Raw genomic sequence first — 12,564 nt, forward strand, 5'->3', positions numbered from 1 at the left:
TAAGGGGCTATCCGAGTATTTTGCCTTTTTATATACTCTTATATTCAGTCTTAATTTATGCGACATGTTTTGCTTCTCAGATAAAACCTATTTATGTAAATTTTGGTCAGTATTTTTATCACACTGACATGAAAAAAACTGTCACTTGTAATTAATTGTCGTATAGTTTTTTTTTTTTTTTTAAATACAAACAGCGCCGTTTTATTCATCTCCAAAGAGTACATTGAGATGATGGAAGAGCAACATCTCCTCTCTAGTTCATCTTGAAAGATAGACGCACCTATCTTTTTACATTTTGAGATGAGGTCGTTTGAGCTGGGAAGGCAACAACAATGTGAAGTATACATAAATGATCCATAGTTACCTCTAGGACTAACTACCTTACTGCCAGGGGCGGTCCCAAGTGGAGAGAAGTGAGTTCAGTTACGGTGTATATGTATAAATTATGGCTAAAGCAAGGTAAATTTTGTATAGAAATTATTTTTGAACTCGCTTATATGGCTTATACCACTTATGTTAGTTATGGATTTCTCCGACTGAACCCGCTTTCACAAAATCCTGGGTCCGCCACTGCTTACTGCTATACAAAAACATGATGATCATGGTGGTTGAAATGAAATGTTACTTTTCTTCAATCCGGTCCTTCGAAAGGAAAGGGAAGGCCATCTATCCATATTCATCAGGCCTCTAACTTGAGGAGGGAGTTCAGCAAATCATAAAATTCTTTAAAGTGAGTGAGAGTATGGCTAAAGTTTTGTATTGTTTTAATATCCAAATTTTAACTTTAAAATATTAATTTTTTCTAATTTAATTTAACTTTTAATATGTGTCAAATTAACTTTCGAAAAGTTAAAATATTACATAAATTGGACCAAAGAAGTAATTGTCCTGCTATCTGGTCTAATCAAATCAAAAGTAGCCATATGCTTGAAAACTAACATTGCTTTTTGGCTTGGATAGAGAAGGAACAAAGTGAGCTGTCGAAAATTCCATTTTCTTTTCGGGAGCTTTCATTGTGGTGTATATTATTCCATTTGTTTCAGTTATAGGGCCTAATTTTCTTTTTAATTCGTTTAAAAAAAATTAAGTTTAACGGAGAATTAACTTAAATTTTCATTTCAGATTTAATGAATATAATTGATATGCACACAATGTTATGATATATTTAAGATAGTAAGTTTCAAATGTCATATAATCACATATATAATACGCTTAAAACCGTAGTGTCAAAATTCTTCATTAATTTCTTTTGTAAACTCAATTTTTAATCAAATAAGTTCATATACTCTCTCCGTTCCAAACATTATTTTCTTATTTGTTCCTTTAAGAAAGTGACATATTTTTAAATTCGACAACGCTTCTCATTTTATATATCATTAATCAGAAGTTTTTATAACCACACAAATGTTATAGCATATTTAAAATCACGAGTTTCAAAAGTTTTATAACCACACAAATTGTTATGATTTTTGAGCATAATTTTTAAAATTATTCATTCTTTATTAAATCTCATGCCGATTAAAACTATGTTACATGAAGTAGATGTGGGATCCTTCCCCATAAATGAAAGAAAGAAAAAGGCAAAAATAGGTAAAGCAAGCTATTAATCGAAAAATAAGCAGCAGGATTAGACTAATCTGTGAGGCAAGCTGTCTCTTCTATATAAAGATAGACACAACCTTTAAGGAGGGCATGCAAAAGCCAAGTAGCAAATTAATTAAATCATACTACTTCCTTCAATATATACAGAAGTCTAAATTCCTTTTCCTTTACAATGAGCACAGAAGACAGTAATGTGTCTTCTTCTCAGACGACGACAGGTACAGAAACTAGTTGCCGTCAATGGTCATACGACGTTTTCTTGAGTTTTAGAGGTGAAGATACTCGAAAGAGTTTTGTTGATCACCTCTACACCACTTTGCATGAAAAAGGGATTCATGCATTTCGAGACGACATAGAGTTACGGAGGGGGAAATTCATTTCCCCTGAACTCCGTAACGCTATTGAAAAGTCTAGGTTTGCAGTTGTCATTTTCTCACAAAACTATGCCAATTCCTCCTGGTGTTTGGAGGAATTGACGAAGATTGTTGATTGCACTAAGCATAGAGGGCAAACGCTGATGCCTGTCTTCTACAGCGTGGATCCTTCAGTAGTGAGAAAACAGAAGGGGAGTTATCAAGAAGCTTTTGCAGAACATGAAAAGAATTTCGAGGAAAAGAAGATCAAAGAATGGAGGGATGCTCTGAAGGAAGCAGCTAACATCTCTGGATATGACGTCCAACACATGGAAGATGGGTAAGCAGACATCCATCTCTTTAATTCACTCTTTTGGCGCTCAATTACTTTCTTGTTTTTTTCTTTTTTCTTTTAAAACGTAAATAAAATACTGTAGACTGTAGTAGTAGAAAGCCAATATATATTACGCCACCCACAATTCTCTTCTTTTCGAAAGTTAAGTTGGTAATCTTATACTCCCTCCGTTTCAATTTATGTGAACCTGTTTGACTTGGAATTTGTGGTCCTAAACAAGTTAAAAAGGGGTCCAGAATATTTGTGTGGTTATAAAAGCTTCTCATTAAGGGTAGAGTTGTAAGTTTATACTAAATTATTTCCAAATTTAGAAAGGGTTCATTCTTTTTGGAACGAATCAAAAAGGAAATAGGTTCACATAAACCGGAACGGAGGAAGTAGTATTTTTTATTCTTTTTACTAATTTAGTAGTATGTCTCTCATGGCCTATTTGACCAAGCTTGTAAAATTAAATTATTTTGAACTTTTTAAAAAAGTAATTTTGGGAAGGAGCTACTTTTTTGCTCCTAGAAAATTGCTTTTGCTTGTGCCCAAAAGCATTCTTTTCTAATTTCTAAAAGTTTGGCCAAATACCTAACTATGGAACAATGTGTTTTTGGCCAAAAAAATACTTTTGACCAAAAAGAAGTTTGAGATATGAGTTAGCTTGCTCCATTTGACTTTATTTGACATAGTTAGACTCGTCACAGAGTTTAAACAAGAGATTAAAGAAAGAATTATAAAATTTATGGTCTTAAATAACACCGCAATATGTGTATGCTTATAATACTTTTGAAATATTTGTAGTCTTAAACATGTCACATAACATTTATTTGCTTATAATATTATATGAATACTTCTCATTAAGAAAATATAAAAAACATCTAGAATGACTAATGAGATAGTGCTAAATAGAGTGGAACTAAGGAGGTGGTATTTCTCTCTTCTACAATATGGTGAATAAATCAGTATCTACTTTGGACAATTTTCTCATTAGGAGCTAACTTCAAGATTGATTTATGCTTAAGGACCATTTCCTATCATAAAAAAGAGCCAGACTTATCCTTGTTATTGTGTTTTTCAATGTTGGACCGTATATTATATTATTCACGTTCCAATTAACAAGCCTGAACGTACGAGCAGAGAGGGGTGTCAAGTGTCCCGCATTTGTTGATATCTCTATTAATCATTTTAACAATAATTTAGGATGCCTTTTAGCTAGATAAATCTAAAAATTAGATATTTTGTCCTAGAACAATTATACACATCAAAGTAAGTATATGAAGATATGGAGACAAGGAGAAACAGGAGTTAAACAAGTTTATTACTTTATTTATAAGGTTAAAGGGAGTCTTTTTTGTTAATTTTTTCATTGGTTGAGGATAAATATTTCTTCTTATACGATTTTGCGCAATTCTCCCTTCATTAGGTAGTTTTGAGGTTGAGTTAGATACAAGATCTATTTTTATCATGGTATAAGAATTAGAAATTATTCCTGCATACGGAAAGAGAGAGATAACATATATGCCACAGGGGAGTAACCACTATACTTAAGTATTTTAGACCTCATTTGTTTGCACTTAATGGAGGTCTGAATCTTAATCATTCAGATCTCAGACATTAAGTGCGTTTGTTTTTAAAGTCTGTATCTTAATTATTCAGATCTTAATCAGTAAGTGTTTTTTTTTTTTACTTCATAACCACTTAATGGGTCTGAATAGGTCTGTATGATTAAGATCTATAATAGAGACTTAATTTTATTAAGATGCTATCACACATTCATTATTAATTGCCGCCACCGCCTATCATTATCAACTACCACCATGTCGCCACCATCACCATACTCAACCACCCCCACCACCACCACCACCACGCCACCACGCCACCACGCCACCATCATCCTCAATCATATCTGCCACCATAATCGACCATCACCACCCATAATCCCCACCACTCCGACCACCATCATTCTCACCCACAATCAACACTCATCCACCTCATCTACCATAACTGACCACCCTATCTACAACCACAGTCGGCGCTGCCCATCATTATATCCTACCATCACCCACTCACCCACCACCTTTCTCAGTTACAACTACTACCACCACCCGCCATTATTAACTATCACCAACCACCACCACTATCCTCAATCATAATCGCCACCACTACCAATCACTACTAGCTACTAGCATAAACCACCATCATCAACCAAAACTACCACCAACCACCGCCTCTAGTCGGCATTCACCCGTTAGCCATCACCACCAACAACTATCATATTTTAAAAAAGGCAGAATAGCCTAAATGACACATATACTTGTATCACTTTGTCATCCCTGTCCCTGTATTCAATGAAGTTTCATCTAGACACCTGAACTCAATCAAAACATGTATTTTAAACCCCTTCGGCATTACGTATTGGTCACTCGCCTGACGTGGAGAAAATATCATGTCCACATTAGATAAATCAATGCCACATCATCCAGTTAATACACCTAAGGGAAAAAGTAATTGGGAAAATCAAGAAAAAACCCTCTTCTTTCTGGAATATAAAGTTAAGAAAAGTGCATCTGAAGAAGCGATTGAAGATAAAAGTTCAGAGCTTGAAGAAATCCTTAAGAAGAAAAGCTAGGGTCATTGTTGCTGCATTGGCTAAAACGTTAAAGAGATTGAAGGTAAGTGAGTCGCATTTTGGGGATCTCAATAAACCAAGCAGCCCCAAAATTAATTGCTGGCCAATCATCGTTTTTTCCATTCCCATTTCGACCTAGCGCCATTAACAACACCCTTCGTTGCTGCATTGGCTAAAACGTTAAAGAGATTGAAGGTAAGTGAGTCGCATTTTGGGGATCTCAATAAACCAAGCAGCCCCAAAATTAATTGCGGGCCAATCATCGTTTTTTCCATTCCCATTTCGGCCTAGCGCCATTAACAACACCCTTCAACTTCCCTTTTTCACTCCTTATTTAACCTCTTCTCCTTAGAACGAACATGAAAATTCAGATACTATAGAGCCTTTCCGGAATAATTTCCTTGCAGCAAGAAGCTGGGAGAGGTGGATACAATCGAGTGTTACTAAACCCAAAGAATTAACGTCGTATATCTATGAATGTAGTATCTCAGAACGCCTTAGCAATTTCCACTTGCGATTTGACAATTTGTTCAATCTAGTGCATCTATCCTTAGACATATGATTTTGCAGGTAATAATTGGACTCTTCTTCTTATTCTTCTTCTTCAGCAATTGGTTATTTGCATCCTGTTTTCTTGCTTTGTTTTCAATTATATACCTATTGCTTAGACCTGCTAATTACTGGCCTTTAGTTACACAAACGCTTTCTAGTTGGTGGTTCTTCTTTTCATAAGGCCGGGGAGAAATGGGGTTACGATAGGAAAGAGGGGGGAGAAGAAGACGGGGAGAAACGAGGTGAAATAAGGCCGAAGGGTTGGGAAACGGGTAGAGATACTTGGGTTGGAATATTAATTTACTCCTTCTCTTTTTATGGTTATTCTTTATTATTTTTAATATTTTTAAATCAAAATAAATATATGCACTCTCCTTTTTAGAGCGTGTAACCACTCATTTTTTTGACTCAGCAAAATGAATGACACATAAGCTCAGTCAACGGTCAAAGGGGCTTAAAATACATATTTTGACCGAGTTCAGTTGTCTGGATGAAACTTCATTGAATACAGGGATCGGGATGACAAAGTGGCATAAGTATAAGTGTCATTTAGGCTATTCTGCCTTTAAAAAACTATATTTTATTGATAGGATATTAGATTAGTTATTTCATTTGAATTTTATGTTTATTAATTTTCAAATAAAGATAAATTTTATATATTCAGACGTTAGAAATCAAACAGTCTTAATTATTTCTATTCAGATCTTAATACACATCTTAATATATTCAGATGTATATTTAGATTCAGATGTCTTAATCTTAATACACATCTTGATATTGAGATGTGTATTCAGATTCAGACGTCTTAATCTTAAAAAAAACAAATGAGGCCTTAGTGTTATTGGCTTTATAAACTTATTTGTTATTTCACTTCTTACAAATTATTAATTTATTAAAAAGAAAAAAGCTAAAACCTGGAAACTTAAATTTTTATCCTTAGTTAGCCTAGTAAATGCTTTATGATGTTGTTGTTGTCTAGGGGGTACAGTAGTGCTTGAGATGATGCCCAATTTTAGTGTTTTTTTTTGTTTGTTTGTTTGTTTTGAGCCATACAAAGATTACTTGGTAATTAATAAAAAGAATAATTTACCCAAAAAAAGAAGATAAAAGTGCATTTAACCTGATATTTTGAAATTTTTAGATTAAATAATCACACAAGTCAAATATAGTAGAGTATTAGAGTACATATGTAAATGTTATGTTGCGCTACCCAATATTAGGCTACATTTACTGGACATGTTGTGATATTTCACTTTTTAGATTTCCGGTCCTCAATTTTAGCTTTTGAGATTGAGTTAAATCAAAAATCTATAATCCTAATATAGTTTTAGAGCATAATTAATTTATATTTATTAACTTTTGGGTTTGAATTAGACCCCATATTGAATGTCAATGTTTTGGCAGCATCGCTTTTTCTTTTGGGTATACTAGAACAAGCTACACAAATTTAAAGTCTTGTGACACAGAGGGTGTTTGGCTAAACTTATAAGTTGGTCAAACTGACTTGCAATCATCTTTTGACTTATCTACGCATTTGGTAAACACTCAAAGTGCTTATAAGCTAAAATCAGTCATAAGCTGGTCACCCCCAACTTATGGCTTTTCAGCTTATAAGCACTTTTAGTTTGACCAACACTTTTACTGGTTTATCCTTAATAATATTTTCTAATTTACAAAATACTTTTCCCAAAATAAATTTCTTGACTTTCTCTTCATTCCGTATTTGTTATTAGTTCTTTTCTTTATAAAGAAATTTTTAATTTATAATCTTTTGAAAAAAATTCAAGGGTATTTTAGTTATTTTAACAAAAGAATAGCTTATCAGCACTTTTTAATCAAACATATCAACTGCTTATTATCAGTTTCAGCACTTTTATCCAAACATGTAAATGCTTATTTTAAAAATCAGTTTCAGCACTTAAAAATGTTTTTCAGCACTTCAAATTTATCAGCTATTTACAATCAGCTAATCCAAACAGGTTCATAGTTGGGTAAGCTTCATGACAAATTTGATGTTTAATACTCAAATCTGCTATTACATCTGGAATTTTAAGATATGTCTACAAATTAATTCCGGGATCATTTGAAAAAGAAGAACTTGCACAGGGTTTTTATTTTTTACTAGTTGCTAATTTTGGCCCTGACACTTCTCTGGAGCTTCTTAATACCCATACAATCCCCAAATTAAAGTACTGCCAAAGAGCTATACTAATCGAAATTTTAGTGGATAATAATAATTCTGTCATTAGTATAGTAGCATGCACCAGACATTTCACAGTACTTCTCCCCATTTTAATTCAGGCATGAGTCAAGATGCATTAGACAAATTGCAGTGGCAGTTTTGAACAAGTTGGGCCATGTCCGACCTAAAATTGCAGAAAATCTAGTCGGAATCGAGCCCCAAGTACAAAACTTAATATCTCTGCTGAATACAAATTCTGAGACTGATGTTCGCATAATTGGGATATGGGGTATGGGAGGCATCGGCAAATCAACCATTGCACGAGCTGTTTTTGATCAACTTCAAGAAATGTTTGAAGGTGGCTGCTTTCTTGATAATGTTAGAGAAGCTGCATCCAAATTTGGACTTCAAGCTTTGGCAGAAAAATTACTTTCAGAAACATTAAAAGAGACCAAAGACAATCTTTACACCAACACCAACTTACTGATGAACAGATTGAGCTATAAAAAAGTGATGATCGTTCTCGACGACGTGGATCACGATGAGCAGATAGAAAACTTGATAGCTGGAGGACACAAAGGGTTCGGGCCTGGTAGTAGAATAATTATCACTACAAGAAACAAGCAATTGCTAGCGGCTTGTGGAGTGGACCAAGTGTATGAAGTTAGCCTATTAGGAACTAATGAGGCTTTGATGCTCTTCAACAGGTTCGCCTTCAAGGAAGCTCAACCGCAGGATCATTTCATGGAACTAGCGTTACGAGTGGTGAAATGTGCTTGGGGACTCCCGTTGGCTCTCAAGGTTTTGGGATGTTTTTTGCACAAAAGAGAAAAAGAAGAATGGGAAAGCGAGTTGACGAGGTTGGAAGGTATTCCTCATGATGATGTGATAGGGAAACTTAAATTGAGCATTGATGCATTGAATGATTTAGACAAGCAAATATTGCTTGATATTGCTTGTTTCTTTAAGGGGAAACGAAGAGAACCTGTGATCAAGAAATTCCATGCATTCGGTTTCAAACCTGAAATTGGAATACCAGTGCTTGTTCAAAGATCTTTGTTATCTATATCTGATGATGACAGATTTCAGATGCATGATTTAGTTCAAGAAACCGCTTGGTACATGGTTCGCCAGGGACAAACTAAAGAGAAATACAGCAGGTTGTGGATTCCTGACGACATATGTGATGTTATGTCAAAGAAATCGGTAAGTTTGGCTACCTAATAGCACCTTACACACTACATGATATATTGAACTGCTGCATAATTTACAATAGTACAATTTCAGGCAACAGTGTGTTACTTTCTTTAAAAAAAGGGAGCCCTGTATACAAAACATCCCGCATTCACGCAGGGTCTGGGGAAGCATTAGTTTTTTACGGTTCGAACCCGTGACCTATAGGTCACGGTGTGTTACTTTCTAGCTTTCACTATTAGAACAGAGTTCTTTAGTTAACAGCAAACACCTACAGAGTCCTTGACATATACCGGCTACATTATTACTCATAAATGCTCTTATACGATATGCAGGGTACAGAAGCGATTCAGTCAATAATATTGACTTACCCACAAAAAGAGAAATTGAACTTATCATCACGGGCATTAAAAGGTATGGAAAATCTACGTCTGCTCAAAATCCGCAATGCCTACTTCAATAGAGGTCCAAGTTATCTTCCGAATGAGTTACAATGGCTCAATTGGCACAAGTTCCCCTCAACCTCTCTTCCACAAGACTTTGACGGAGAAAAGCTTGTCGGACTCAAGTTAAGTCGTGGCCAAATTTCACAACTATGGCCAGAACCTAAGGTACCCTTTGCCATCTGAAACATTGTTTTTCACAGAAGATGTTTCAATTTTTTTCTTTGTTACACTAGGGAGCATAGCTTAATACTGTACAAACTAAACTCTCTAACCTATCTTAACTGTATTGAGGATTTTATTGCATGCTTTAGATAGAAAGTACTGCTTCTCTTACAATGCGACTTCATATTTAAGGTTTCGTTTCTATCGCTACTGTACCAATTATTTGACTAGCAATGCTCTTAATTAATTATAGTGAGTTTTTTGTGAATTTAATCAGTCATATGTTTCATCAAAGAGACCTCAAATTAACAGAAAATCAAACAAGCTTGTTGGCTTTAAAACTAGATTACAAAACAACAACAAAAATCATTTCATTGTTTCTCACTCTTTTTGGTTTTTGACTTGAGCAGAACCTTGAGCAGTTAAAGTATTTGAATCTCAGCTACTCCAATGGGCTAACTACCTCTCCAGATTTCAGCATGATGCCAAATCTTGAAAAGTTGAATCTTAGCAACTGTAAATGCTTGGTAGTAGTTCATGAGTCAATTGGAACACTTGAAAGGCTTAAATACTTGAATATGTCTCACTGCTCGAAGCTGAGTCGTCTTCCGAATACCATTCACCTTGAATCTTTGGAAACTTTTCTTCTGTGGGACTGCACCAATCTTCAAAATTTTCCTCAAGTTATTGGCTTAATGCCAAATCTTTCAGAACTTCACTTGGAAGGGACTGCTATTAAAGAGCTACCCGACTCCCTCATAAATATCAGTGGCCTTGTGTCCATAAACCTCAGCAATTGCAAAAGCCTGGAAAATATAACCTACAGCATCTGCGGTTTGAGATGTCTCAGGAGTCTTAATTTCTCTGGCTGTTCAAAACTCGAGTCATTGCCCAAAACTCTTGGCCAATTGGAAACTTTGGAAGAAGTCCTTGTGGATGGAACTGCAATTACCAAGCTACCATCAACTATCTCCAAAATGGGAAACTTGAAAATCCTTTCTTTCAGTGGATGCAAGAATATTAAGGAAAATGATACGTCATTTGGAGTGGCAAGTTTAAGCATGTTCACTTCAATGACAAATATCAGGAATCTTATGAACCGATCAGATGCTGAGAGAAAGAAGCCACAAGCAGCACGGCCATCCTTATCTGGTTTGCGTTACTTGAAGAAATTAGACCTCAGTGACTCTGATTTGGTAGATGAAGTTGCTGCTGATATTTGGCACTTGGCCTCATTAGAGGAGTTAAATTTGAGCCGAAATAATTTTGTGCAATTTCCTTCAAGAATATCTGGACTCCCAGGATTCAAAGTCCTGAAATTGGAAGAATGCAAGAACCTTGAAGTACTACCTGATCTTCCATTGAGTATTACTGTAATAGAGGCAAACGAGTGCCCGGCTCTGCACACTCTTGGAAATCTGTCAACCCAACATGCATTCTTAAGGAAGGTTTCCTTTTCCAATTGTCACAAATTGCACGAACAAAGCAAGAAAACTGGCATTTGTGCTGCGGATTTGTTGTTGGAACTGCTGCTTCAGGTATGTATGCCTCTCCACGCTGTTTTTCAGCATATATGCTTACACTATATATTCCACATTTATGTATCTGTTACTCCGTTTACCCGACATGTAGTGTTGGAATTATATGATATAAAGCACCAAGCAACAGAAATACCATAATGACAATATTCACTGTCACTTGGATTTTGTGCAACAGGGGCACTCCATCATATATGGTCGCTTCAGTATACTGATTGCTGGAGGAAAAATTCCCGTGTGGTTTGATCATCAGAAAATAGGCGGTTCTATCTCAGTCCAGCTACCTTCAGATTGGCAAGTTAACATTGTGGGAATTGCAGTGTGTTTCGTTTTGGACAGCTTTATTCCAAAGTCAAGACTAGGTGTTACTTTCAAGTTGGTTAGCCCAGACCACAGAGAATACACTTTTCAAAATGCACCTTCTGCTGCTTCAAAGATGGGAGAAGTGTACGATTCTGATCACGTGTGGATAACTTATATCTCTTTCAATCTATTTCGGCTCCTCTTCCCTGATTTCACAACTGAAGATTGGACTAAAGTTTGCGGTAATCTTTCAATCAGAATAAGGCAGGATCCGTGGACAAAGGTAAGGAGGTGTGGAATTCAGCTTGTTTACAAACAAGATTTGAGTACATTGGCAGCTGAACGCGCGGGGGTTAATAAAGATTCAGTTGGGAGCAAAGAATTAGTGGTATATGAAGGAGGAGGTAAAGAAAGTAAAGAAGAAGCTGCGATCAAAGAGGATATTGCTGCACTTATGGCTGGGGTTACTGAATTGAATTGGGATGTTGACCCCATTGAGCAAGATACCACTCAGCTCATGAATTTGAGGAAATCAATTGCCTACAAAATTCAAAAGACTCTCTCTTTTGAATGCTAGCTTCCGGGTTCGAGCGCCGGGTACGAAGTCGCCTTTGTTAGGGAGAACATTTACTCCAAATGTGCGACTTCCACTGCGAATCCGAATTTAGTTGGGCTCCAATATTGGTACCGAGCATCAGGTGGGAAACAAAAGAAAAAGAACGCTAGCTTCTGTCTTCTATCAGCAGTTTGGTTGATGATTCTTGCTCATGATTGGCAACTTACGTGGTTTGTTTGTTTGTTATTTCCAAGGGCTTGAGTTTGCTAATAAAATTAAGAGAATAAGTGACTATTGGCTTTATTTTTGTTGAACTGATTGGCTTGTTGTACCATAAGAAAAGAAAAAAAAAAAAATCTAAGTTGTAAGCCTTGTAGTTTTCTTATGTTTGGTTTTTATCTTAATTAGTGTGCTTTGTGTGGTGTTTTATTTACCTAAATGTAATTGCGTCCACTTGTATAAATTCAAGAATACTACTTATATTTTGTAAAAAGCTCTAGTGAACTGGATTTATAGTTTTTGATATAGACTAGCATGAGATACCATAATTACGTAAACTAATAGAATCTGCCTAAGGGGTGTGAAAAAATATTGGATTATGGAGAATAAGATTTAGTTTAAGGATATATTTCATCTACACTGTGATGGAATAAAATTAGGCGTATCCCCTAGAATTGAACAAACCCTTCTAATATAACTAGGAATAG

General features: G+C 35.5%; 1 protein-coding gene across 1 annotated transcript; it reads left to right on the plus strand.

The window, feature by feature from the left end:
- Positions 1 to 1,597: 1,597 nt before the first annotated feature.
- LOC107783330 (TMV resistance protein N) lies at positions 1,598 to 12,350 on the plus strand. Its single transcript, XM_016604296.2, has 5 exons — positions 1,598 to 2,295; positions 7,778 to 8,864; positions 9,188 to 9,463; positions 9,871 to 10,998; positions 11,177 to 12,350. The coding sequence occupies exons 1-5, from the start codon at positions 1,775 to 1,777 to the stop codon at positions 11,876 to 11,878; spliced, it is 3,714 nt and encodes a 1,237-aa protein (XP_016459782.1). The 5' UTR covers positions 1,598 to 1,774; the 3' UTR covers positions 11,879 to 12,350.
- Positions 12,351 to 12,564: the final 214 nt, after the last annotated feature.

Source organism: Nicotiana tabacum, chromosome 3 (assembly GCF_000715075.1).
Source record: "Nicotiana tabacum cultivar K326 chromosome 3, ASM71507v2, whole genome shotgun sequence".
NCBI lineage: Eukaryota > Viridiplantae > Streptophyta > Magnoliopsida > Solanales > Solanaceae > Nicotiana > Nicotiana tabacum.